Source organism: Arachis ipaensis, chromosome B1 (assembly GCF_059453495.1).
Source record: "Arachis ipaensis isolate K30076 ecotype BB chromosome B1, ASM5945349v1, whole genome shotgun sequence".
Taxonomy (NCBI): Eukaryota; Viridiplantae; Streptophyta; class Magnoliopsida; order Fabales; family Fabaceae; genus Arachis; species Arachis ipaensis.
The window spans coordinates 81,543,187-81,568,616 of NC_142436.1; the positions used below are offsets into that span (position 1 = coordinate 81,543,187).

Genomic DNA, 25,430 nt, shown 5'->3' on the forward strand with positions numbered 1-25,430 from the left:
TGGGGGAATGGTCTTGAAGGTTCGGTCAAGGCATGGGAAACATGAATCTTCTTTGCCTAATGCATGCTAAGGTGTTTTCCTCAATGCACACAATCCAAGGTATATATGGATGTACAAAACCCAAGGCACATGTGACTTCTCCTTTCTTGTGTGTGTGTCCGTGATCCTTCCTTCAAGATTCTCCCATCACTTCTTTCTTTCACTTCCCTACAGCAAGAATACAAAGGCTTTAGAATTTCTTGTAATTGGACTCATACTAAAGACATTCAACGAGATCATATAAATTTTTTTTATATATCTAATGATTGCTTTCATATCACTAAAAGAAATAACTACACTGTTGCTCCATGGTCTAGCATTTTTGTGTATGTATGGACACCAAACTTAGTTTGTGACTAAGTGTTGTAAAAAGAAACTTTTGCAATTACTTCAAGATTGACCACACCAAACTTAGTGCCTTGTATACATTATGTGCTAGTTCACTCTTTATTCTCTTAGATGTATATGATGCAACCTCTCATTATTGATCACTAAAGCATGAAAATAAAAGACTCTTGTGCATGGGTTGCCTCCCATGAAGTGCTTGTTTATCGTCCTTAGCTTGACATTGCAGCTATTTTGCTCATGTTAATAAGTGCACATTTTCTTCCTTGCTCCAGGGACCACCAAGATAGAGCTTCACCCTATGACCATTGACTGTGAATGTCTCCTTTGAGGCTTCATCGAGTAATTCCACATAACCATGAGGGAAAACTCTTGTGATGGTGTATGGACCAGTCCATTTGGATCTAAGCTTTCCAGGAAAAATTTTTAGCCTAGAGTTGAAGAGTAACACTTTTTGGCCTGGTTCAAATGTCCTTAGAGAGATCTTCTTGTCATGCCACCTCTTTGCTCTTTCCTTGTATATTCTTGCAGTCTCATATGCTTCAAGTCTGAATTCCTCCAACTCATTGAGTTGCAATAGTCTCTTTTCTCCTGCTGCTTGGGCATCAAGATTTAAAAGTTTTGTGGCCCAAAAAGCTTTGTGTTCCAGCTCTACAGGTAAATGGCATGCTTTCCCATACACCAACTGAAATGGAGATCTTCCTATGTTTTTAATGTTATCCTATATGCCCAGAGTGCATCATCCAGCTTCCTTGCCTAATCTTTTCTCGTTGCTCCCACAGTTTTCTCCAAAATTCTCTTTAACTCTCTGTTTGCAAGTTCAGCTTGTCCGTTTGTCTGTGGGTGATAAGGTGTGGCTACCTTGTGGGTTACTCCATATCTATGGAGGAGGGAGTTCAATTGTTTGTTACAAAAGTGGCTTCCTCCATCGCTTATAAGTCCCTTTGGCACCCCAAACCTAGTGAAGATGTTTTTCCTTAGAAATTGCAATACCAAATTAGCATCCCATGTAGTGGTGGCTATTGCCTCTACCCATTTTGAAACATATTCCACTGCCACCAAGATGTATTTGAATGTGTAGGATGGAGGGAAGGGTCCCATGAAGTCTATTCCCCATAAATCAAAGAGTTCCACTTCCAAAATGAACTTTTGAGGCATCTCATTCTTCTTTGTCAAGCCTCCTGTTCTTTGGCATTCATTGCAGTGACTCACAAAATCTCTAGCATCTTTGAAGATAGAAGGCCAATAGAACCCACTTTGGAAGACCTTTGCAGCAGTCTTTTCAGCTCCAAAATGCCCACCATAGCTTGAATTGTGGCAATGCCATAGTATGTCCTTCATCTCAACCTCCGGTACACATCTTCTAATCATTCCATCTGGGCATCTTTTGAATAGGAAGGGCTCATCCCACAAGAATAACTTAGCCTCATGTAGCAGCTTCTTAACTTGTTGCCTTGTATACTCTTGTGGAATACTCCTTCCTGCTTTGTAGTTGGCCATGTATGCAAACCAAGGAGTTTGTTGGATTTGCAAGAGGTACTCATCTGGGAAATTCTCATTCACTGGTTGAGAAGTATCTTGACTTGTCCCTTGTGGCAACCTTGATAGATGGTCAGCAACTTGATTCTCACTACCCTTTCTGTCCTTGATCTCAATGTCAAACTCTTGTAGAAGTAATATCCATCTAATTAGCCTTGGTTTGGCATCCTGTTTTGACATTAGATACTTGAGAGCAACATGATCAGTATAAACTAAAATTTTGGATCCAATCAAATATTGCCTAAACTTATCAAAAGCATACACCACAGCTAGCAGCTCTTTCTCCGTTGTGGTGTAATTTCTTTGAGCTTCATTCAATACTTTGCTTGCATAGTAGATGACATGGTGCTTCTTGTCCTTCCTCTGCCCCAGCACAGCACCAATTGCAAGGTCACTTGCATCACACATAAGTTCAAAAGGTAATCTCCAACTTGGGGGTGTGATAATTGGTGCTGTGGTGAGCTTAGCTTTTAGAGTTTCAAAGGCCTGTTTACATTCATCATCAAAGGAGAAAGGATTGCTCACCACAAGCAGATTGCTTAGTGGTTTTGCTATTTTGGAAAAATCTTTGATGAATCGTCTATAGAATCCAGCATGGCCCAAGAAACTTCTAACAGCTTTTACATTTGTTGGTAGTGGAAGTTTTTCTATAATCTCTACTTTTGCCTTGTCCACCTCTATATCCTTTCTTAAAATTTTGTGACCAAGAACAATTCCTTCGGGTACCATAAAATGGCATTTCTCCCAGTTCAAAACCAAATTGGTTTCTTGGCACCTTTTCAAGACTAAGGTAAGATGGTGCAAGCAAGTATTGAAAGAATCACCAAAAATGGAAAAATCATCCATAAAAACTTCAATAAATTTTTCTACCATGTCTGAGAAGATTGATAACATGCATCTCTGAAAGGTAGCTGGGGCATTACACAATCCGAATGGCATTCTCCTGTAAGCAAAGACTCCAAAAGGGCAGGTAAAGGAGGTCTTCTCTTGATCCAGGGGTCAACTACTATTTGGTTATATCCAGAGTATCCGTCAAGGAAACAGTAATAAGCATGGCCAGCCAGCCTTTCCAGCATCTGGTCAATGAAAGGGAGGGGGAAATGGTCCTTTCGTGTGGCATCATTCAGCCTCCTATAGTCAATGCACATCCTCCATCCAGTCACTGTTCTTGTTGGAATAAGCTCATTCTTCTCATTGACAATGACAGTCATCCCACCTTTCTTTGGTACTACTTGAACTGGGCTAACCCATGGACTGTCAGAGATAGGGTAAATGATCCCAGCTTTACATAGCTTCAGTACTTCTTTTTGGACCACCTCTTTCATTGTGGGATTCAATCTTCTCTGAGGTTGTACCACTGGTTTAGAATTTTCCTCCAAGAGAATTTTGTGCATACATATAGCAGGGCTTATGCCCTTCAAGTCATTAATGGTCCATCCCAATGCATCTTTGTGAGATCTTAATACCACAAGGAGTTTTTCTTCTTCCTCTGCACTCAATGTAAAGTTTATGATTACTGGGAAGCTGTCCTCTTCACCAAGGAATGCATATTTAATATGAGGGGGTAATGGTTTCAACTCTTGTTGTGGTGCCTCTTCTTTCTTGGATTCACTTGGTTCCTCTGGTGCTTCCAATTTGTTCTCTTCTTGTTCTTGGATGTCTTGGACTTCCTCCTGTTTCACTTGATTGTTTGTTTCAAATACTTCTTCAAACAAAGAATCTACCACATCAACCCTCATGCAACTTTCTTTCTCAGCTGGGTACTGCATTGCTTTGAAGACATTTATGGTCATTTGCTCATCATGTACTCTGAAAATCATCTCCCCCTTCTCCACATCAATGATTGTTCTAGCAGTGGTAAAAAAGGGTCTACCAAGAATGACCGAATTACTTCCCTCTTCATCCATGTCCAACACCACAAAGTCAGCTGGGAATATAAAATTTCCCACTTTTACCAAGAGATTCTCCACTACTCCATTTGGTATTTTGAGGGATTTGTCAGCAAGTTGCAATGATATCCTTGTAGGTTTAACCTCTTCTATCATCAGCTTTTTCATCATGGCAAGAGGCATTAAGTCAATGCTTGCTCCCAAGTCACAAAGTGATTTATCAATGGCCATATTCCCAATTGTGCATGGTATGAGGAAGCTGCCTGGGTCTTTGAGTTTTGGTGGCAGTCCCTTTTGAATAATGGCACTACACTCTTGAGTGAGGAGTACGGTTTCTTTCTCTTGCCAGCTTCTCTTCTTGGTGATCAATTCTTTAAGAAACTTTGCATACAATGGCATTTGCTCCAAAGCTTCGGCCAATGGAATGTTAATTTGAAGCTTCTTGAAGATCTCTAAGAATTTAGGGAATTGCTGGTCTCTTATTCCTTTGTGTATCCTTGTTGGGTAAGGGAGCTTGGGTGTATAGGATTTTACCCCTTCATTTCTTTCCTCTTGTTGTGGCTTCACAATTTCTTTGCTATTGGTATTGTTGTTTTGAGTTGGCAACTTGCTTAGTGGCTCTTCAGCTTCTTTGCTCTTTTTGGATGTTGATGCCTTTTCATCCTCCTTCTTGTCTATTGTATCTTCCACTTCATGCTCTGTTGCTTCTTTTGTTGACTTCTTTTCCAACTATCTTGCCACTTCTTAACTGTACCGCTTTGCATTCTTCCCTTGGATTGGGGATTGTATCACATGGAAGCACATTAGTTGGCCGTTTAGTTTGTTTGGCTAATTGTCCCACTTGCCTTTCAAGGTTCTTCATGGTAGCTTCATACCTCTCTTGCCCTTTGATCAATGTTTGAGTTGACTGAGCAATTGTTTGTAAGGCTGTCTCAAGACTTGAAATTCTATTTTCATGATGGTCAATTGGTGGTATGATGGGGGCTGATTGTTGTTGCTGGAAATTGTTTGAAGGGCTGGTGTGGTAGTTTTGTGGGTTGGATGTTGGTGCGGGATAGTTATTTTGATGAGTTTGTGAATTGTTGTGGGGTGGTTGATATGTGTTTTGTGGTTTTTTGTATTGGTTAGTGTTGTTAGATGAGAGATTTTGGCTGTGTGTGTTGCGGGAATGGTTGGAGTTGTTGTTCTTCTACCAATGGTTTTGATTATCACCCCATCTCAGGTTGGGGTGATTCTTCCAGGATGAGTTGTATGTGTCACCATGGAAGTCATTTTGAGAAGAATTTGAGGTATTATGCATGTATTGAACTTGTTCTAGTTGCTGCTCAACATTGCCTGTTTCTCTTTGGCCCCATTCAGTTGAAGGTTGATTTGTTGTGCTCACTGAAGCTAGTTGGAGGCCATCTATTCTCTTAGCCATCATTTCCATTTGTTGCTGGATTTGTTGGTGCATCAACTTGTTCTGTGCTAAGATTGTGTCCACTCTTTCTAGTTCCAATACACTCTTCTTTTGAATAGGTTGGCGTTGCCTTTGATGAGCAAAGAAGTATTAGTTATTTGTCACCATGTCTATGAGATTCTGAGCTTCTTCGGTTGTATTCATCAATTGTAGCGAGCCTCCTGCAGAGTAATCCAAGGACTCTTGAGATCTTTGAGTCAACCCTTTATAGAAATTTTGAAGTTTATCCCATTCACTGAACATCTCAGGTGGACATTTCCTAATCAGAGCTTTGTATCTTTCCCATGCCTCATACAATGATTCCCCATCCATTTGAGTGAACGTTTGCACCTCCGTTTTCAACCTGATGATTCTCTGAGGCGGGTAGAACTTGGATAGGAATTTACTCACCAGATCGTCCCAATTGTTGATACTTTCTTTCGGGAATGTCTCCAGCCATTGAAATGCCTTGTCCCTCAAAGAAAATGGGAACAATAGCAGCTTGTAAACATCTGGATGCACACCATTTGTCTTGACAGTTTCACAAATTCTTAGGAAGACAGATAGGTGTTGATTTGGATCCTCAAGGGGGCCTCCTCCATAGGAGCAATTGTTTTGCACGAGAGTGATGAGCTGAGGCTTCAATTCAAAGTTGTTTGCATGAACATTGGGAGCGAGTATACTGCTCCCACAGTGTCTTGGATTTGGGAGAGTGTAAGAAGCTAGAACTCTCCTTTGAGGTGGGTTGTTATTGTTGGCAACTCCCTCAGCAGGGTTATGTAAGTTGCCCTCCATGACTTGGTCTTCTCCTTCTGAATCCTCCTCCCCAATTATCCCTTTTCCTGCTGCTTTTCTTCTTAACCTTCGGAGGGTTCTCTCGTCTTCAGGATTAAATCTCCTTGCCTCTGACATATACAAACACACAAACTAACAACACAAATGAAACACTCTATTGCTAGAGTGAAGTTAAAGTTAGCAAACAAAATATCAAACAGTTAGTGGGCTTTAACAAAGAAAAGAAAAATGCATAATCTAAACTACCATTCATGTAATCATTGTCAATCTTTTCCAAACCCCGGCAACGGCGCCAAAAACTTGATACGCAAAAATTAGAATATTAACGCGCAACCGGCAAGTATACCGGATCGTATCAAGTAATAAAACTCACTAAGAGTGAGGTCGATCCCACAGAGATTGGTGGATTAAACAAGTTTAGTTAAATGGTAGTTTAGTCAAGCGAACAATGTTTTGATTTCATGAGATTTGAATGCTTAAAAGAAATTGCAAAGAATTAAATGACAGGAAAATTTAAGAACTAAAGTAAGAAAAGCAATTAAAATACCGAAAGTAAATAATGGAAACTTAGATTGCAAGAAACTTAAATGATATCAAAAGTAAATTGCAAGAAAGTAGAGTACTGAATTGTAGAGAGCGAAGAAGTAAATTGCAAACAATTGAAACTGAATCTAAATTGCAGGAAAGTTAAATTGCTTGAATGTAAAAGGGAATTGAGTAATGGGTATTCAAAATAACTAAAGAGCAAAAGAAATGAGAATTAATAATGGGAGAGATCATTAGGGATCAGAGATGTAAATTCTCATGAATTGATGTTGATCAATTCCTTCTCAATCATGGGTATAGATCCATGGTAGATTGTAAGTAATTGAATTCCAATCTCTTGGTAATTCAATTTCTCATCAGCACAATCAATTGCCACTCTCGTGATCTAATTGTTATGAGAAGAGATGAAGCTCATTAACTAATCCTTCAAGCCACAAAATTCCCAGGATCTCAACCAAGGGTGATTACATCTCACATACCATCCCAAAGTGTATTAATCAAGGAAATTATAAAAGGATGAACTCTAAACTGAATTAGGTAACTCCTTTCTCAAGTTCATCACTCAATTCATATAGATTCAACCCCTCTCTCGATGGTGATTGAATCTTTGAAGAACAAGAGTTTCCTCTTGGATGAACCACTTGAATTGAGAAGGAAAAGAAGAGTTATCAACTCATTCAAATACACAGAGCTCTTCCCCCTAATGAAAATGGGGTTTAGTGAATCATAGCTCAAATTTCAACAATAATTGCAAAGATGAAAATTAAACTAAGTGTCGAGAAGAATGAAGAAGAAGAAGAAGAAGAAGTTCTTAAAACTGAAATTCAAAGTTGCAAGAAAAACAAAATAGAAGACCGGTGAGAAAAAGTAAAGAGTAAAAATGCTAGAGTAATAGAAAAATGTCTAAGTGCCCAAAAAAAAGTCCTTTCTAATACAAATTTCTTCTCTATTTATACTACTCCTAAAACTCTTTCAGAGGTCTTCAATTGGGCTAGCAATGTGGGTTTTTCTTTGTTGAATTTTTGGCTCAATGGGAGGAGTCAATCGAAGAATTGTTGCTAAACAGGGAAGAAGGAGCTCATTCATAATGCTCCTGGCCCAATGGGGACGTTACTAGCAAACACGCCAGGGTAAAGGCACGTTGTTAACGTGCTTCATGAGTTTCCTGGGCTGGGGGCTTTGTGCTGGGCGTTGTTAGCCCAAGTTATTGCTAACAACTTGGCTTTTCTTCTTCTTGACTTTACTTGCATGCCTAATCTTGCCCAGAATTTGAGTTTCAATCCTCTGCTTCAATATGGACTACCATACATCATTGGAAAGCTCAGAATGTCTTCTTTCTAATGCATTTGGAATCATCTCAATTGGAGTTTCCTATCTCAAGTTATGCTTCCTCAAAGAAGGTAAGGTCAGGCTGCCAAGTTTGTTGAAGTTGTTGCTGGACACGCACTCTTTCTTCCAAGTTGGCAACGTGCCAAACCTCCCAGGGCTGAGACATAGGGTTGTTATTGTTGATGAACACGCCCCCTTGTTTGCACGTTGGCAATGTGCTCGATGCTTCCCTCCAGGGCTGCCTTCTAGTCTTCAACTTTGTTTGCCACGTTGCCTTGGAACACGCCTATAGAACTTGGCGTTGGTAACGTGCTCGAATGAGGGGATTGCTTCTCCAAGATTGCTTGCTACGTAGTCACAAAACACACCTATAGAACTTGGTGTTGGCAACGTGCATGCTTCTTCCCCTGGGTCAGCTTCTTGCTTGGCGTTTTCTTGGAACACGCCCATGCTCTCCCAGTCCAACAACGTGCTCGAGTTTCCTTATGGCACCAAGCTTTTCTTGCTACGTTGCCTTGGAAAACGCCAATGGAAGCTGGCGTTGGCAACGTGCTCGAGTGGAGGTCAGGGGTGCCTTGAGTGGGTGCCTAGCGTTGCTTTGAAACACGCCAATGAAAGCTGGCGTTGGTAACGTGCTCGAGCTTCCCTAGCTCCTCTCCAAGGCCTTGCTTTCTTGCTGCGTTGCTTGCCAGCGTTGTTCACTAGCACGCCTTTGTTCCAGCATGGTAGTAACGTGCTCGAACCTCTTCATGGCACTAAACTTTGTTTGCTGCGTTGCCTTGGAGAACGCCCATACACTCAGCGTTGGCAACGTGCTTGAGGCCTTGGAATTTCCCTTCAGTGCTGCCTTATAGCTTCCAGCCTTGCTTGCAGCGTTGCCTCTAAACACGCCTTTGGACTCTGGCGTTGACAACGTGCTGGCTTCCTTTCCTGGGTGAGCTTTCTTGCTTGGCATTGCTTGCCTGCGTTACCATCAAACACGCCCCTGCATTTTCTTGGTTGGCAACGTGCTCGAACTTTGGACTTGCTTCCCCAAAGTTGCTTGCTGCGTTGCCTTGGAACACGCCAATGAACCTTTAAGTTGGCAACATCCTTGTGGCTGCCTTCTTGCTCCAAGCTTTGCTTGCTACGTTGCCATTGCACACGCCTTTAGAATCCAGCGTTGGCAACGTGCTAGCCTCCTTCCTTGGACCAAGTCTTGCCTCTTGACGTTATTGCCAAGCACTCAAGTAGAAGTGCAAGTTGGCAACGTGCAAACTCCTCTAGGATCACTCTCCAGGGCTGCTGGCATTATCATCAAACACGCCACTGGTAGCCCAAGTTGGCAACGTGCTATCCTCTGCTTCCTTGCCAAGCTTGATGTATCTTTAAGCCTTCTTGCTCTAATTCTTGCTCCATTGCTTTCTAGCTTCATCACCTAACATAAACCAAAGAAACTTCCTCAAAGTCTTGCCATCTTATGCAATAAATTTCAAGGGAATCATTCACATCAACTTGTTTATAAACTCCTTGAATATTTGCATGAATTTGGCCAACATTTACCTAGTTCTTGGTGTTTTAATGCATGGAGGTAAAACTCATAAAAATTCTTGTTTATTTCAAAGATAATGAATGAAACTAAGCTAAAACTAACTAAACTGACTAGCTAATATAGCAAATATGTGAATGCATCACAGCTCCAAGGAGAATTACTCTCAAGGAAGTGGGAGCTCCAGATTTTACACTACAACCATATCAAGTGCGTCATCCGAATTTGACTGCTGATTTTGAACTGAAGACCGCATTGATAAATCTACTGCCTAAATTCCATGGTTTACCTGCTCAAGAGCCTATCAAGTATCTTAGAGATTTTCAGATAGCTTGTTCAACTACTAGGCGGCATGGTGTGGACGAGACTGCCGTGTGGTTATATGCCTTCCCATTTTCTCTTGAGGAAAAGGCAAAGGAGTGGTTTTACACTCAACCCAAAGCTGTGGTTACTAATTGGGATTTGCTCAGAAGGGAATTCTTGGACAAGTTCTTTCCAGCAGAGGTTACAGATAGATTGAGGAAGGAAATTTCCTGCATCATTCAAGGTGAATCAGAGACTCTCTATGAGTATTGGAAATGCTTTAGGAATCTCTTTGACTCGTGTCCCCATCACAAGATTGACTAGTTGGTGTTAATTAGCTACTTCTGCCAAGGCATGAAGCCTCAAGACAAGACTCTCTTGGATGCTGCGAGTAATGGTTCTTTGACAAAGTACAAGACGGCGACGGAGGCATGGCAACTCATCACCGATCTAGCTGAGTCAACCTGACATGCAGGGCAAAGGAATAATCATCCCAAGGCTATTGCGAAAGTTTTTTTCAGTAGTGAGACCGCGAATCTCACCAAGACTTTGGGAGAGATGACCAACATACTCAAGCAACTCCAACTCAATCAACAACAACCTCTGCCTCCTCCACAACAACAATGTCAACAGTTAGTCCCTCAGAGAGTATGTGGGATTTGCGCTTGCTATTCCCACTATACTGATGAATGTCCACAACTCCAAGAGGACAACACCTTGGCGGCTACCAATGCTTACTACAACAGTCCGAATCAAGGGTACCATCAACAAGGCGGTAACTATAATCAAGGTGGTAACTACAATCAAGGTTGGTAGGACAACCCCAACCAAGGATAGAGAGACAATTCCAACCAAGGATGGAGAGACAACCACAACCAAGGAGGTAGAGACAATGGTGGAAATCAAAGGTGGAATAATAACTATTAACAAAACCTGTATCAACAAAACCCTCCTTACCAACAACAAAACCAAGGCCAAAGTTACCGAACACCTCACCAAAGGCAAGCCCAAGCACCTCAACTCAACCAACCATAAGCCCCCCAAATCACATACCCTCCTCCTTCCTCCAACCAAGATGAAACACTCCGTTCTATTCTCCAAGGACAAAAAGAGTTTCAAACTTCACTTACCTCGAGCCTCACCGGTCTTACCTCCATTCTACAAGCCTTATATCCCATATGGAACCACCCTCTCCCTCCACTACTCAACCCTCAAGCTCTAGTGCACTCCCTTCTCAATCTTTACCCAACCCCAAGGGTAGAATCAATGCCATCACTTTGAGGTTCGGCACTACATTGCAAGGAAGGAGACCCGTGGGGCCAAGCTCAAATGAAGTCACTCAAGATGAAGAGGTTGTTGAGGTAGAAGATGTGGAAGACGAAGATGATGTACAAGAGGCGGTTGAAGAAGAAGTTGCTCAACCAAGGGATGGAGTATCTAAGGAAGACGATGTTGTGAAAGAGGCCATTCCCATTCCTTTTCCACACCTTACTAGGAGAACTAAAAAGCAAGTGGAGCTAGATCCTAAGATGGTGGAGATCTTCAAAAAGGTTGAGGTAACTATTCCTCTTTTTGATGCTATTTGCCAAGTTCTTAAGTATGCTAAATTTCTAAAGGATTTATGCATGAATAAGAAAAAGATCCATGATTTAGAAACTATTCCCTTGGGTAGCTCAATTTCTGCTTTGATGGGTGCTATACCAGAGAAATGTTGTGATCCCGGTCCTTGTATGGTTACTTGCACTATAGGGGGTGTACAGTTTGTTGACTGCATGTGTGATTTAAGTGCATGTGTTAGTATTATGCCATTATCTGTATATGATGCTTTGAGACTTCCACCATTGAAAAGGTCGGCAGCTGGTGCACGAAATCACAATCACACTTTTGTAATTCCGCATAACTAACCAGCAAGTGCACTGGGTCGTCCAAGTAATACCTTACGTGAGTAAGGGTCGATCCCACGGAGATTGTCGGCTTGAAGCAAGCTATGGTTATGTCGTAACTCTTAGTCAGGATGTCAATAACTCTGAGATTTAATTGTAAAAAGTAAAAGAACATGAAATAAATACTTGTTTTGCAGTAATGGAGAACAGGTTGAGGTTTTGGAGATGCTCCATCTTCTGAATCTCTGCTTTCCTACTGTCTTCTTCTTCAAGCACGCAAGGCTCCTTCCATGGCAAGCTGTATGTTGGGTTTCACCATTGTCAATGGCTACCTCCCGTCCTTTCAGTGAAAATGTTCAACGCGCTCTGTCACAGCACGGCTAATCATCTGTCAGTTCTCGATCATGTCGGAATAGAATCCAGTGATTCTTTTGCGTCTGTCACTAACGCCCAACACCCGCGAGTTTGAAGCTCGTCACAGTCATTCAATCCTTGAATCCTACTCAGAATACCACAGACAAGGTTTAGACCTTCCGGATTCTCAAGAATGGCCGCCAATGGATTCTAGCTTATACCACGAGGATTCTGATTAAGGAATCTAAGAGATACACACTCAATCGAAGGTAGAACGGAGGTGGTTGTCAGGCACACGTTTATAGGTGAGAATGGTGATGATTGTCACGGATCATCACATTCATCAGGTTGAAGAACAAGTGGTATCTTGGAATAGAACAAGCATGATTGAATGGGAAAAACAGTAGTAATTGCATTAATCCATCAAGACACAGCAGAGCTCCTCACCCCCAACCATGGGATTTAGAGACTCATGCCGTAGAAGATACAAAATGAAATGTGTAATGTGTCATGAGGTACAATATGAATCACTGAAAGTAGTATTTATAGTAAACTAGTGACCTAGGGTTACAAAAAATGAGTAAGCTAGGGTGTTTATTGTAAAATTCCACTTCCGGGGCCCACTTGATGTGTTCTTGGGCTGAGCATTGAAGCTTTCATGTGTAGAGACATTTCCTGGAGTTAAACGCCTGCTTTTATGCCAGTTTGGGCGTTTAACTCCAGCTTTTGTGCCAGTTCTGGAGTTAAACGCCAGAATTCTTGAGCTGACTTGGAATGCCTGTTTGGGCCATCAAATCTCGGGCAAAGTATGGACTATTATATATTGCTGGAAAGCCCAGGATGTCTACTTTCTAACGCAATTAAGAGCACGCCAATTGGGATTCTGTAGCTCCAGAAAATTCACTTTGAGTGCAGGGAGGTTAGAATCCAACAGCATCTGCAGTCCTTTTTTAGCCTCTGAATCAGATTTTTGCTCAGGTCCCACAATTTCAGCCAGAAAATACCTGAAATCACAGAAAAACACACAAACTCATAGTAAAGCCCAGAAAAGTGATTTTTATTTAAAAACTAATAAAAACTAACTAAAATATACTAAAAACATACTAAAAACAATGCCAAAAAGCGTATGAATTATCCGCTCATCACAACACCAAACTTAAATTGTTGCTTGTCCCCAAGCAAATAAAAATCAAATAGGATAAAAAGAAGAGAATATAAAATGAATTCCAAAAACATCTATGAAGATCAGTATTAATTAGATGAGCGGGGCTTTTAGCTTTTTACCTCTGAACAGTTTTGGCATCTCACTTTATTCCTTGAAGTTCAGAATGATTGGCATCTATAGGAACTCAGAATCCAGATAGTGTTATTGATTCTCCTAGTTAAGTATGTTGATTCTTGAACACAGCTACTTTATGAGTCTTGGCCGTGGCCCTAAGCACTTTATTTTCCAGTATTACCACCGGATACATAAATGCCACAGATACATAACTGGGTGAACCTTTTCAGATTGTGACTCAGCTTTGCTAGAGTCCCCAATTAGAGGTGTCCAGGGTTCTTAAGCACACTCTTCTTTTTGTTTTGGACCTCGACTTTAACCGCTCAGTCTCAAGTTTTCACTTGACACCTTCACGCCACAAGCACATGGTTAGGGACAGCTTGGTTTAGCCGCTTAGGCCAGGATTTTATTCCTGTGGGCCTTCCTATCCACTGATGCTCAAAGCCTTGGATCCTTTTTATCACCCTTGCCTTTTGGTTTAAAGGGGTATTGGCTTTTTCTGCTTGCTTTTCTTTTTCTTTCTTTTTCTTTTCTCTTTTTTTTTGCCTCTTTTTTTTTTTGCAAGCTTTTCACTGCTTTTTCTTGCTTCAAGAATCAATTTTATGATTTTTCAGATCATCAGATAACATTTCTCCTTTTCCTTTCATTCTTTCAAGAGCCAACAATTTTAACATTCATAAACAATCAAATTCAAAAATATGCACTGTTCATGCATTCATTCAAAAAAACAATAGTATTGCCACCACTTCAAGATAATTAAACTGTTTTAAAATTTGAAATTCATGCACTTCTTTTTCTTTTTCAATTAAAAACATTTTTCATTTAAGAAAGGTGATGGATTCATTTTCATAGCTTTAAGGCATAGACACTAATGATCATGTAATAAAGACACAAACATAGATAAACATAAAGCACAATTTTTGAAAAACAGAAAAATAAAGAACAAGGAAATTAAAGAACGTGTCCACCTTAGTGATGGCGGCTTGTTCTTCCTCTTGAAGATCTTATGGAGTGCTTGAGCTCCTCAATGTCTCTTCCTTGTCTTTGTTGCTCCTCTCCCATGGTTCTTTGATCTTCTCTAATTTCATGGAGGAGGATGTAATGCTCTTGGTACTCCACCCTTAGTTGTCCCATATTGGAACTTAATTCTCCTAGGGAGGTGTTAATTTGCTCCCAATAGTTTTGTGGAGGAAAATGCATCCCTTGAGGCATCTCAGGGATTTCATGATGATGATTTTCCTCATGCTCTTGTTGAGGTCCATGAGTGGGCTCTCTTGTTTGCTCCATCCTTTTCTTAGTGATGAGCTTGTCCTCTTCAATGAGGAGTCTTGGCCATAACTTCATAGAAGTGGTCTTGATGGACCTTTGAGATGAATCTCTCCATCTCTCATGACTCGAAGGTAGAAGCAATTGCCTTTCCATTCCTCTTTCTAGAGGTTTCTCTGGCCTTAGGTGCCATAAATGGTTATGGAAAAACAAAAAAGCTGAGCTTTTCCACACCAAACTTAAAAGGTTTGCTCGTCCTCGAGCAAAAGAATAAAGAAAGGAGGAGAAGAAGAAGAGATGGAGGAGATGGAGGTGTGTGAATTATTCGGCCAAGGGAGGTTTTAGGTGGTTATGATGTAGAAAAGGAAGGAGTGATGGTTTGAAGTTGAGTGGGTGGGTGTAGGTGGGTTGTATGATGGTTTTGGAGGAGTAATAGAGGTGATTGGTGGAGGTTATTTTGGGAAGAGTATTATGAAAAGGTGTGAAGAAGTAAGAGAGTGAGTTGAGGTTAGTGGGGATCCTGTGGGGTCCACAGATCCTGATGTGTCAAGGATTTCTCATCCTTGCACCAATTAGGCTTGCAAAAACGCCCTTTGCTGCCAATCCTGCCGTTAAACGCCAGGTTGCTGCCCATTTCTGGTGTTTAACGCCAGCTTCTTGCCCTTTTCTGGCGTTAAACGCCAGTCTGGTGCCCATTTCTGGCATTAAACGCCCAGAATGGTGCCAGACTGGGCGTTTAACGCCCATTCTGCTACCCTTACTGGCGTTTAAACGCCAGTAAGTTTCTCCTCCAGGGTGTTCTATTTTTCATTCTATTTTTCCTTCTTTTTTTGCGTTTTCAATTATTTTTGTGACTTCACATGATCATCAACCTACAGAAAACATAAAATAACAATGGAAAATCGAAATTTAATATAGATTGGGTTGCCTCCCAACAAGCGCTTCTTTAATGTCAATAGCTTGACAGTGGGCTCTCATGGAGCCTCACAGATGTTCAGAGCAATATTGGAACCTCCCAACACCAAACTTAGAGTTTGAATGTGGAGGTTCAACACCAAACTTAAAGTTTGGTTGTGGCCTCCCAACACCAAACTTAGAGTTTGACTGTGGGGGCTCTGTTTGACTCTGTATTGAGAGAAGCTCTTCATGCTTCTTCCTTTTTCTGTCTGCAAACCATGGTGCTTCCTGAATGGCAAAGAGTTGCTCATCTGGAAAGGTTTCAGAGATCTCAGTAGGAGGGAGGGACGCCCCTGCTACTGGTTCTATCTGGGACAGGTGATCAGCTACCTGGTTCTCTGTCCCTTTTCTGTCTCTTATTTCTATATCAAACTCTTGCAGAAGCAACACCCATCTTATGAGCCTGGGTTTTGAATCCTGCTTTGTGAGTAGATATTTAAGAGCAACATGGTCAGTATACACAATCACTTTTGAACCTACTAAATAGGATCTAAACTTGTCAATGGCATAAACCACTGCAAGTAACTCCTTTTCTGTGGTTGTGTAGTTCTTCTGTGCGCCATTTAGAACACGACTGGCATAGTAAATGACGTGCAGAAGCTTGTTATGCCTTTGTCCCAACACTGCACCAATGGCATGGTCACTGGCATCACACATTAATTCGAATGGCAATGTCCAGTCAGGTGCAGAGATGACTGGTGCTGTGACCAGCTTGGCCTTCAGGGTCTCAAACGCCTGCAGACACTCTGTGTCAAACACAAATGGTGTGTCAGCAGCTAGCAGGTTGCTTAGAGGTTTTGCAATTTTTGAAAAATCCTTTATGAACCTCCTGTAGAATCCTGCATGCCCCAGAAAGCTTCTGATTGCCTTAACATTGGCAGGTGGTGGTAATTTCTCAATTACCTCTACCTTGGCTTGATCCACCTCTATCCCCTTGCTTGAAATTTTGTGTCCAAGGACAATTCCTTCAGTCACCATAAAGTGACATTTTTCCCAATTTAAGACCAGGTTAGTCTCTTGGCACCTTTTCAAGACAAGTGCTAGATGATCAAGACAGGAGCTGAATGAGTCTCCAAATACTGAGAAGTCATCCATGAAGACTTCCAGGAACTTCTCTACCATATTAGAGAAGATAGAGAGCATGCACCTCTGAAAGGTTGCAGGTGCATTGCATAGACCAAAGGGCATCCTTCTGTAGGCAAATACTCCAGAAGGACATGTGAATGCTGTTTTCTCTTGGTCCTGAGGATCCACTGCAATTTGGTTGTAACCTGAATAGCCATCCAAAAAGCAATAATATTCATGACTTGCTAGTCTCTCTAGCATCTGGTCTATGAATGGTAAAGGAAAGTGATCCTTTCGGGTGGCTGTATTGAGCCTTCTGTAGTCAATACACATACGCCACCCTGTAACTGTTCTTGTAGGAACCAGTTCATTCTTTTCATTATGAACTACTGTCATACCTCCCTTCTTGGGGACAACGTGGACAGGGCTCACCCAGGGGCTATCAAAAATAGGATAAATAATCCCAGCGTCTAGTAACTTAGTGACCTCTTTTTGCACCACTTCCTTCATGGCTGGATTTAGCCGCCTTTGTGATTGAACCACTGGCTTAGCATCATCCTCCAATAGGATCTTGTGCATGCATCTTGTTGGGCTAATGCCCTTAAGGTCACTTATGGACCACCCAAGAGCTGTCCTGTGTGTCCTTAGCACTTGAATTAGTGCTTTCTCTTCCTGTGGATATAAAGCGGAGCTTATGATCACTAGAAAAGTGTCACCCTCTCCCAAAAATGCATATTTCAGGGATGGTGGTAGTGGTTTGAGCTCGGGTTTAGGAGGTTTCTCCTCTTCCTGAGGGATGTTCAGAGGATCTTTTATTTCCTCTGATTCCTCCAGATCAGGCTGAATAGCTTTAAAGATGTCTTCTAGCTCTGATTCAAGACTTTTAGTCATATTGACCTCTTCCACCAGGGAGTCAATAATATCAACGCTCATGCAGTCATTTGACGTGTCTGGATGCTACATAGCTTTGATAACATTTAACTTGAACTCATCCTCATTGACTCTCAGGGTCACTTCCCCTTTTTGGATATCAATGAGAGTTCGTCCAGTTGCTAGGAAAGGTCTTCCTAGAATCAAAGTTGCACTCTTGTGGTCCTCCATTTCCAGTACTACAAAGTCAGTGGTAAAGGCAAATGGCCCAACCTTGACAATCATGTCCTCAATTATGCCTGATGGGTATTTAATGGAGCCATCAGCAAGTTGAAGACATATCCGGGTTGGTTTGACCTCTTCAGTCAAGCCAAGCTTTCTGATGGTGGATGCAGGTATTAGATTGATACTTGCTCCAAGGTCACATAGAGCTGTCTTAGTACAAGCACCCTCTATTGTGCATTGTATCATAAAGCTCCCTGGATCTTGAAGCTTCTCTGGTAAGCTTTTCAGAATGACTGTACTGCATTCTTCAGTGAGAAACACTTTTTCAGTTTCTCTCCAATCCTTCTTATGACTTAAGATCTCTTTCATGAACTTAGCATAAGAGGGTATTTGCTCAAGTGCCTCTGCAAACGGGATCTTTATCTCAAGAATCCTGAGATAGTCTGCAAAGCGGGCAAATTGTTTATCCTGTTCCGCTTCGCAGAGTTTCTGAGGATAAGGCATCTTGGCTTTATACTCTTCAATCTTAGTTGCTGCAGGTTTATTTCCTACAGAAGTGGTTGGAAAAGCCTGCTTAAGGGGATTGTTGTCAGCACTTGCAAGTGTCTGACCCCTTTGTGGCGTTTGAACGCTAGGATTGGCTACCCATTGGGCGTTTAACGCCACTTTCTTACCCTTTTCTGGCGTTTGAATGCCAGAATCATTCCTCTCTGGGCTCTTACTGTCCTCAGAGGGATTTTGGGCAGTTGGGTGGTCATCCTCTGTCAATTGTTCCTTTCTTGGCTTTTCTGCTGCTTTGAGTTGATACATTCAATGTCTTCCCAGTCCTTAATTTAACAGCTTGGCATTCTTCTGTTATCTGTTTAGATAGCTGTTGTCTTGTCTGATTCAATTGTGCTTACATATTCTTGTTAGCATTTTTAGTGTCTTGGAGCATCTCTTTGAATTCTGCTAATTGTTTTGTCATAAGGAGTAATTGCTGATTAAGTTCAACAATCTGTTCTTGAGGATTAGGATCAGTAGTGACTGCCATAGCCTCTTCTTTTATGGAGGACTCACTGTTTGAGTACAGATGTTGATTTCTAGCAACTGTATCTATGAGGTCTTGAGCCTCTTCAATTGTTTTTCTCATGTGTATAGATCCACCAGCTGAGTGGTCTAGAGACATCTGAGCTTTTTCTGTAAGCCCATAGTAGAAGATGTCTAACTGTACCCACTCTGAAAATATTTCAGAAGGGCATTTTCTTAGCATCCCTTTGTACCTCTCCCAGGCATTATAAAGAGATTCATGATCTTCTTGTTTAAAGCCTTGGATGTCCAGCCTTAGCTGTGTCATCCTTTTTGGAGGGTAAAATTGATTCAGGAATTTGTCTGTTAATTGTCTCCATGTCTTTATGCTTGCTGTGGGTTGGTTATTTAACCACCTCTTAGCTTGATCTTTTACAGCAAATGGAAACAATAATAATCTGTAGACATCCTGATCCACTTCTTTATCACGTACTGTGTCAGCAATTTGTAAGAACTGTGCCAGAAACTCAGTAGGTTCTTCCTGTGGAAGACCAGAATACTGGCAGTTTTGCTGCACTATGATAATGAGCTGAGGATTTAGCTCAAAGCTGCTTGCTTTGATGGGAGGTATACAGATGCTACTCCCATATGTAGCTATAATGAGGTTAGCATATGACCCCAGAGTCCTTCTGGACTGTTCACTTCCACTTATGTCCATGATGGGGAAAAGGGAATTGATATGAATTATATTTTTTTTATTTATTTAATTAAAAGTGACCGAAATTAAAATAGAATAAAATAAAATAAATGGAAACTAAAATAAAATTTCGAAAAAAAAGAAAAGGAAATAAAATAAAAGCAAATTGAAAACTAAATTAATTAATTAATTAAAAAGATTTTGGAAAAAAAAGTAATCAATAAGATATGATTGAAAAGATATGATTGAAAAAATTAAAAAGATTTGATTTTTGAAAAAGATTTGAAAAGATCAATTTTTGAAATTAGAATATTGACTTGACTAGAAAAAAAAAGATATGATTTTGAAAATCTTTGACTAAATTAATGCAAAATTTCGAAATTTATGAGTAAAATAAGGAAAGGATATTTTTTTATTTTTGAATTTTAATGCGGAAAGAGAAAAACAACAAAATGACACTAAACTTAGAGATTTTAGATAAAAACACAGAGAACAAACAAGAAAACTTTGAATGTCAAGATGAACACCAAGAACACTTTAAAGATCAAGATGAACACCAAGAACAAATTTTTGAAAAATTTTTAAGTAAATAAAAGCACAAAAACACCAAACTTGAAATTTTTAGAAAATCAAACACAAATTTTCGAAAAATTAAAGGAAAACATAAAGAAGACACCAAACTTAGAATTTTTAAAAATCAAGAGAGAACTAAGGACATGCAATTTTGAAAAATTAAAAGAAAATAAAAGCATGCAATTGACACCAAACTTAAAATATGAAACTAAACTCAAGTAAAAGACTCTAAACCAACAAAAATAAAATATTCCTAATCTAAGCAACAAGATAAACCGTCAGTTGTCTAAACTCGAACAATCCCCGGCAACGGCGCCAAAAACTTGGTGCACAAAATCAAAATCACACTTTTGTAATTCCGCACAACTAACCAGCAAGTGCACTGGGTCGTCCAAGTAATACCTTACGTGAGTAAGGGTCGATCCCACGGAGATTGTCGGCTTGAAGCAAGCTATGGTTATCTCGTAACTCTTAGTCAGGATGTCAATAACTCTGAGATTTAATTGTAAAAAGTAAAAGAACATGAAATAAATACTTGTTTTGCAGTAATGGACAACAGGTTGAGGTTTTGGAGATGCTCCATCTTCTGAATCTCTGCTTTCCTACTGTCTTCTTCTTCAAGCATGCAAGGCTCCTTCCATGGCAAGCTGTATGTTGGGTTTCACCGTTATCAATGGCTACCTCCCGTCCTCTCAGTGAAAATGTTCAACGCGCTCTGTCACAGCACGGCTAATCATCTGTCGGTTCTCGATCATGTCGGAATATAATCTAGTGATTCTTTTGCGTCTGTCACTAACGCCCAACACTCGCGAGTTTGAAGCTCGTCATAGTCATTCAATCCTTGAATCCTACTCAGAATACCACAGACAAGGTTTAGACCTTCTGGATTCTCAAGAATGGCCGCTAATGGATTCTAGCTTATACCACGAGGATTCTGATTAAGGAATCCAAGAGATACACACTCAATCGAAGGTAGAACGGAGGTGGTTGTCAGGCACACGTTCATAGGTGAGAATGGTGATGATTGTCACGGATCATCACATTCATCAGGTTGAAGAACAAGTGGTATCTTGGAATAGAACAAGCATGATTGAATGGGAAAAACAGTAGTAATTGCATTAATCCATCAAGACACAGCAGAGCTCCTCACCCCCAACCATGGGGTTTAGAGACTCATGCCGTAGAAGATACAAAATGAAACATGTAATGTGTCATGAGGTACAATATGAATCACTAAAAGTAGTATTTATAGTAAACTAGTGACCTAGGGTTACAGAAAATGAGTAAGCTAGGGTGTTTATTGTAAAATTCCACTTTCGGGGCCCACTTGATATGTGCTTGGGCTGAGCATTGAAGCTTTCATGTGTAGAGACATTTCCTGGAGTTGAACGCCAGCTTTTATGCCAGTTTGGGCGTTTAACTCTAGCTTTTGTGCCAGTTCTGGAGTTAAACGCCAGAATTCTTGAGCTGACTTGGAACGCCTGTTTGGGCCATCAAATCTCGGGCAAAGTATGGACTATTATATATTGCTGGAAAGCCCAGGATGTCTACTTTCCAATGCAATTAAGAGAACGCCAATTGGGCTTCTATAGCTCCAGAAAATTCACTTTGAGTGCAGGGAGGTCAGAATCCAACAGCATCTACAGTCCTTTTTTAGCCTCTGAATCAGATTTTTGCTCAGGTCCCTCAATTTCAGCCAGAAAATACCTGAAATCACAGAAAAACACACAAACTCATAGTAAAGCCCAGAAAAGTGATTTTTATTTAAAAAATAATAAAAACATAATAAAAACTAACTAAAATATACTAAAAACATACTAAAAACAATGCCAAAAAGCGTATGAATTATCCACTCATTAGCAGCACGTTTTGTTTTGGCAGATAAGAGCATAATCTCAGTAGTTGGCATTGCGGAAGACGTCATGGTGAGCATTATGGGGTTGACTTTTCCTATTAACCTCTATATTCTAGAGATACCCCCTAATAACTCAGGAAGACCTTCATTATCTTGCTTGGGAGGCTGTTTTTGAAGACTTCTCGGTTTAAATTGGATGCCTTCTCGGGTACCTATTCTTTTGAGATAGATGTAAGAGCGGTGAGCTTCAACCTTAATAAAGCTATAAAGCACCCACTGGAAGACCACTCTATCTTCCAGTGTGACATTATTAATGAGACTGTGGCTGAAGTTCACCAAGAGGCAGTTGATGAGAAGAACATGGCTCAAGGTGCAAGTGTGGGGAAGCCCTCTGAGTATATTGAAGACACGTTCCCATCTCCAATGGTTCCGAATGATCAAGTGCCAAACCATGAGTTGAAAATAGAGTTGAAGCCCCTTCCACTTTACCTCAAGTATGCTTATCTTGAAGACAATCGGAAGCTCCCAGTGATTATTGCAAAGGAACTTACTTCCCATCAAGAGGAGCGACTGCTTAGTGTACTGAGAAGAAACAAGAAAGTTATTGGATGGAGTTTGGCAGACATAGTAGGTATAAGGCCTCAAGTCTGTGAGCACCGAATTTTTCTAGAGGAGGGAGCGAGGCCTATCCATCAACCTCAAAGGCGGTTGAACCCCACAATTTTGGAAGTTGTGAAGAAGGAAGTGACCCGACTGCTTGAAGCCAACATTCTCTATCCAATCTCGGATAGTGAGTGGGTTAGTCTAGTACAAGTGATTCCAAAGAAGTCTGGTGTCACAATAGTGAAGAATGAGAATGGGGAACTCATGGCTACAAGAGTGCAGAATTCCTGGAGGGTGTGTATTGACTACAGGCGCTTGAACTTAGCCACTTGCAAGGATCACTACCCACTACCTTTCATCGATCAAATGCTTGATTGCCTGTCAGGTTTCTACCGACATTTTATCAAGGACTTCAGTAAGGTTGCACTACCTCTGTCCCGTCTGCTGCAGAAGGACGTAGAGTTTGACTTGAGTGAGGACTGCATAGAAGCATTTGACAAGCTGAAGATTGCCTTGACCCAAGCTCCTATTGTGAGAGGGCCTGATTGGAGTAGGCCGTTCAAGATCATGTGTGACACATCTAGTTATGCGGTAGGAACGGCGCTAGCTCAGCGCGAAGGTAAGGACCCTTATATTATTTCTTATGCTTCTAAAACTTTAGATGGCGCCCAATCTAATTATACTACCACTGAAAAAGAACTTTTAGCTATTGTTTTTGCTTTGGATAAATTTCGAGCTTATTTACTTAGAACTAAGGTGGTAGTATATTCAGACCATGCGGCTTTGAAATACTTGTTAGCTAAGAAAGAGTCTAAACCAAGTTTAATCCGTTGGATATTGTTATTGTAAAAGTTTGACTTAGAGATTAAAGATAGACTGGTTCCCAAAATTTGGTGGCAATCGCCTAGAACATATTAAAAGTGACTCCACTCCTATCAATAATGCATTTCCACTTTATAGCTTGCAAGAAATATCTGAGGTGGTTCCTTGGTATGCACCCATAGCTAATTATTTGGTTAGTCGTACCTTTCCTCCTAATTTTTCTAAGCATCAAAAGGACAAGCTCAAGAGCGAGTCCAAGTATTACATATGGGATGACCTATATTTATGGAGATGTGGTGCTGACCAAATAATTAGAAGGTGTGTTCCACAATTTGAAATCCAGTCTATATTAGAGGCCTGTCACTCTTCTGAGAGTGGTGGACACTTTGGTCCTTAAAGAACTACAAGAAAAATTTTCGACTGCGAATTTTGGTGGCCCACACTTTTTAAGGATGCTACTATTTTCTGTGACTCTTGCCACCAATGCCAAAGGTTTGGAAATATATCGAAGATGGATGAGATGCCCCAACAACTAATGTTGTTTTGTGAAATTTTTTATGTTTAGGGTATTGATTTCATGGGTCTATTCCCAAACTCGAATGGTTTCTTATACATTTTGTTAGCTATTGATTATGTTTCTAAATGGGTGGAAGCAATTCTTACCCATACTGATGATGCTAACATTGTTGTTTATTTTGTTAGGAATAATATTATTTGTCGCTTTGGATCACCACGAGAAATCGTGAGTGATCAATGCTCTCATTTTTGTAACAGAAGAATGACAGATTTGTTGAAGAAACATGGGATCATTCACAAGGTGGCGACGACTTACCATCCCCAAATAAATGGCCAAGTCAAGGTGTCTAATAGAGAGATCAAGCGCATACTGGAGAAGATTGTTAAACCTCATCAGAGGGATTGGAGTACTAGACTTGCAGATGTGCTATGGGCTTATCGGACAGCTTAGAAGACACCGATCGGCATGAGTCCGTTCCGCCTAGTCTACAGAAAGACTTGTCACCTTCCGGTAGAAGTGGAACACAAAGCTTACTGGGCTGTGAAGGAATGCAACTCAGGATTGGAAAGAACCGGAATTGAAAGAAAGCTGCAACTGGAGGAATTCGAGTGAGCTTCGACTGGAAGCGTATGAAAACTCAAGACTCTACAAAGAAAAGGTGAAAGCGGTACCTGACAAGAACATCAAGAGAAGAGAGTTTAGAGCTGGGGATCAAGTCATTCTCTACAACTCAAGGTTGAGGTTAATGCTGGGCAAGCTAAGGTCAATGTGGGATGGACCCTACACGGTGGAGAAGGTGGAACCGTATGGAGTTGTCCACCTAAGTCACCCTTCAAGCCCCACTTTCTTCAAAGTCAATGGCTACCGTTTGAAGCTGTATCACGGTGCGAAAGTGAAAAACAACAAGGAGCTGGAGATCTTCCTCTTGAAGGATCCAGCAAAGGATAAGGACTGAGCTTGTAGACCGTCCAACTTAAGAATGTTAAAGAAAAGTGCTAGGTAGGAGACAACCCACCATGGTATGATCTTCCTTTTTATTGGTTCTAGTTTATTTATGTCTGTGTTAATTTTCACATCTGCATGTTTACCTTCATTTGGAGTATATATATATAAAGGAACCTTCCACGCGTGCGCATGGATGACGGGCACATGTGAGATCGCGGACAGGCCCCATGCAAAAATGGTGCTTGAATGACGCGTCCGCACGACCAAATAGAAAGTTGTGCTAGGGCCGTGCGGGAAAAGGGCAAAGGGTATGGGCACGAGTCACGCGTACACGTCGACGCCCATTTTCAATTTGTGATGTATTTGTGCTAGGACAATGCCACAGCACGACCTGGACGGATAGTTGTGCTAGGTTCGTGCTGAAGAGGTGCCAGGAGCGCGACGCTTCTCACGCGTAAGCGTGGCTGACGCGTACGCGTCACCCCGTCCCCGAAATTTGTACTTATGTGATGCTGGAACTGTGCTTCCCACATGGCTCGAACAATGAGTTGTGTCGAGCCCATGTGGGTAACGTGCTAAACGCGCAACTTCACCTCACGCGTACGCTTGGGTGACGCGTGCGTGTAAACCCCGATAAACTAGTAGATAATTAGTCAATAAATTAGTTTTTAATAAGAAAGATTAGAAATGTAAATATTATATCAAATCAGGATAGAGCTCATCGAAACAAGAATTTTGACACTGATTTCAAAGAAAACGG

At 41.0% G+C, this 25,430-nt stretch overlaps 2 protein-coding genes across 2 annotated transcripts; one reads left to right on the forward strand and one right to left on the reverse strand.

Annotated features, from left to right (window-relative positions):
• Positions 1-622: 622 nt before the first annotated feature.
• On the reverse strand, positions 623-8,875 carry LOC148577201 (uncharacterized). The gene is made up of 6 exons (XM_088502861.1): positions 8,623-8,875; positions 5,980-6,155; positions 5,662-5,889; positions 3,279-4,541; positions 1,246-2,286; positions 623-793 (listed from the first exon to the last, which is right to left on the reverse strand). The coding sequence occupies exons 1-6, from the start codon at positions 8,873-8,875 to the stop codon at positions 623-625; spliced, it is 3,132 nt and encodes a 1,043-aa protein (XP_088358987.1).
• Positions 8,876-10,929: 2,054 nt separating this feature from the next.
• On the forward strand, positions 10,930-24,680 carry LOC148577202 (uncharacterized). The gene is made up of 4 exons (XM_088502862.1): positions 10,930-11,307; positions 22,459-22,977; positions 23,249-23,376; positions 24,272-24,680. The coding sequence occupies exons 1-4, from the start codon at positions 10,930-10,932 to the stop codon at positions 24,678-24,680; spliced, it is 1,434 nt and encodes a 477-aa protein (XP_088358988.1).
• The last annotated feature ends 750 nt before the right edge of the window (positions 24,681-25,430 follow it).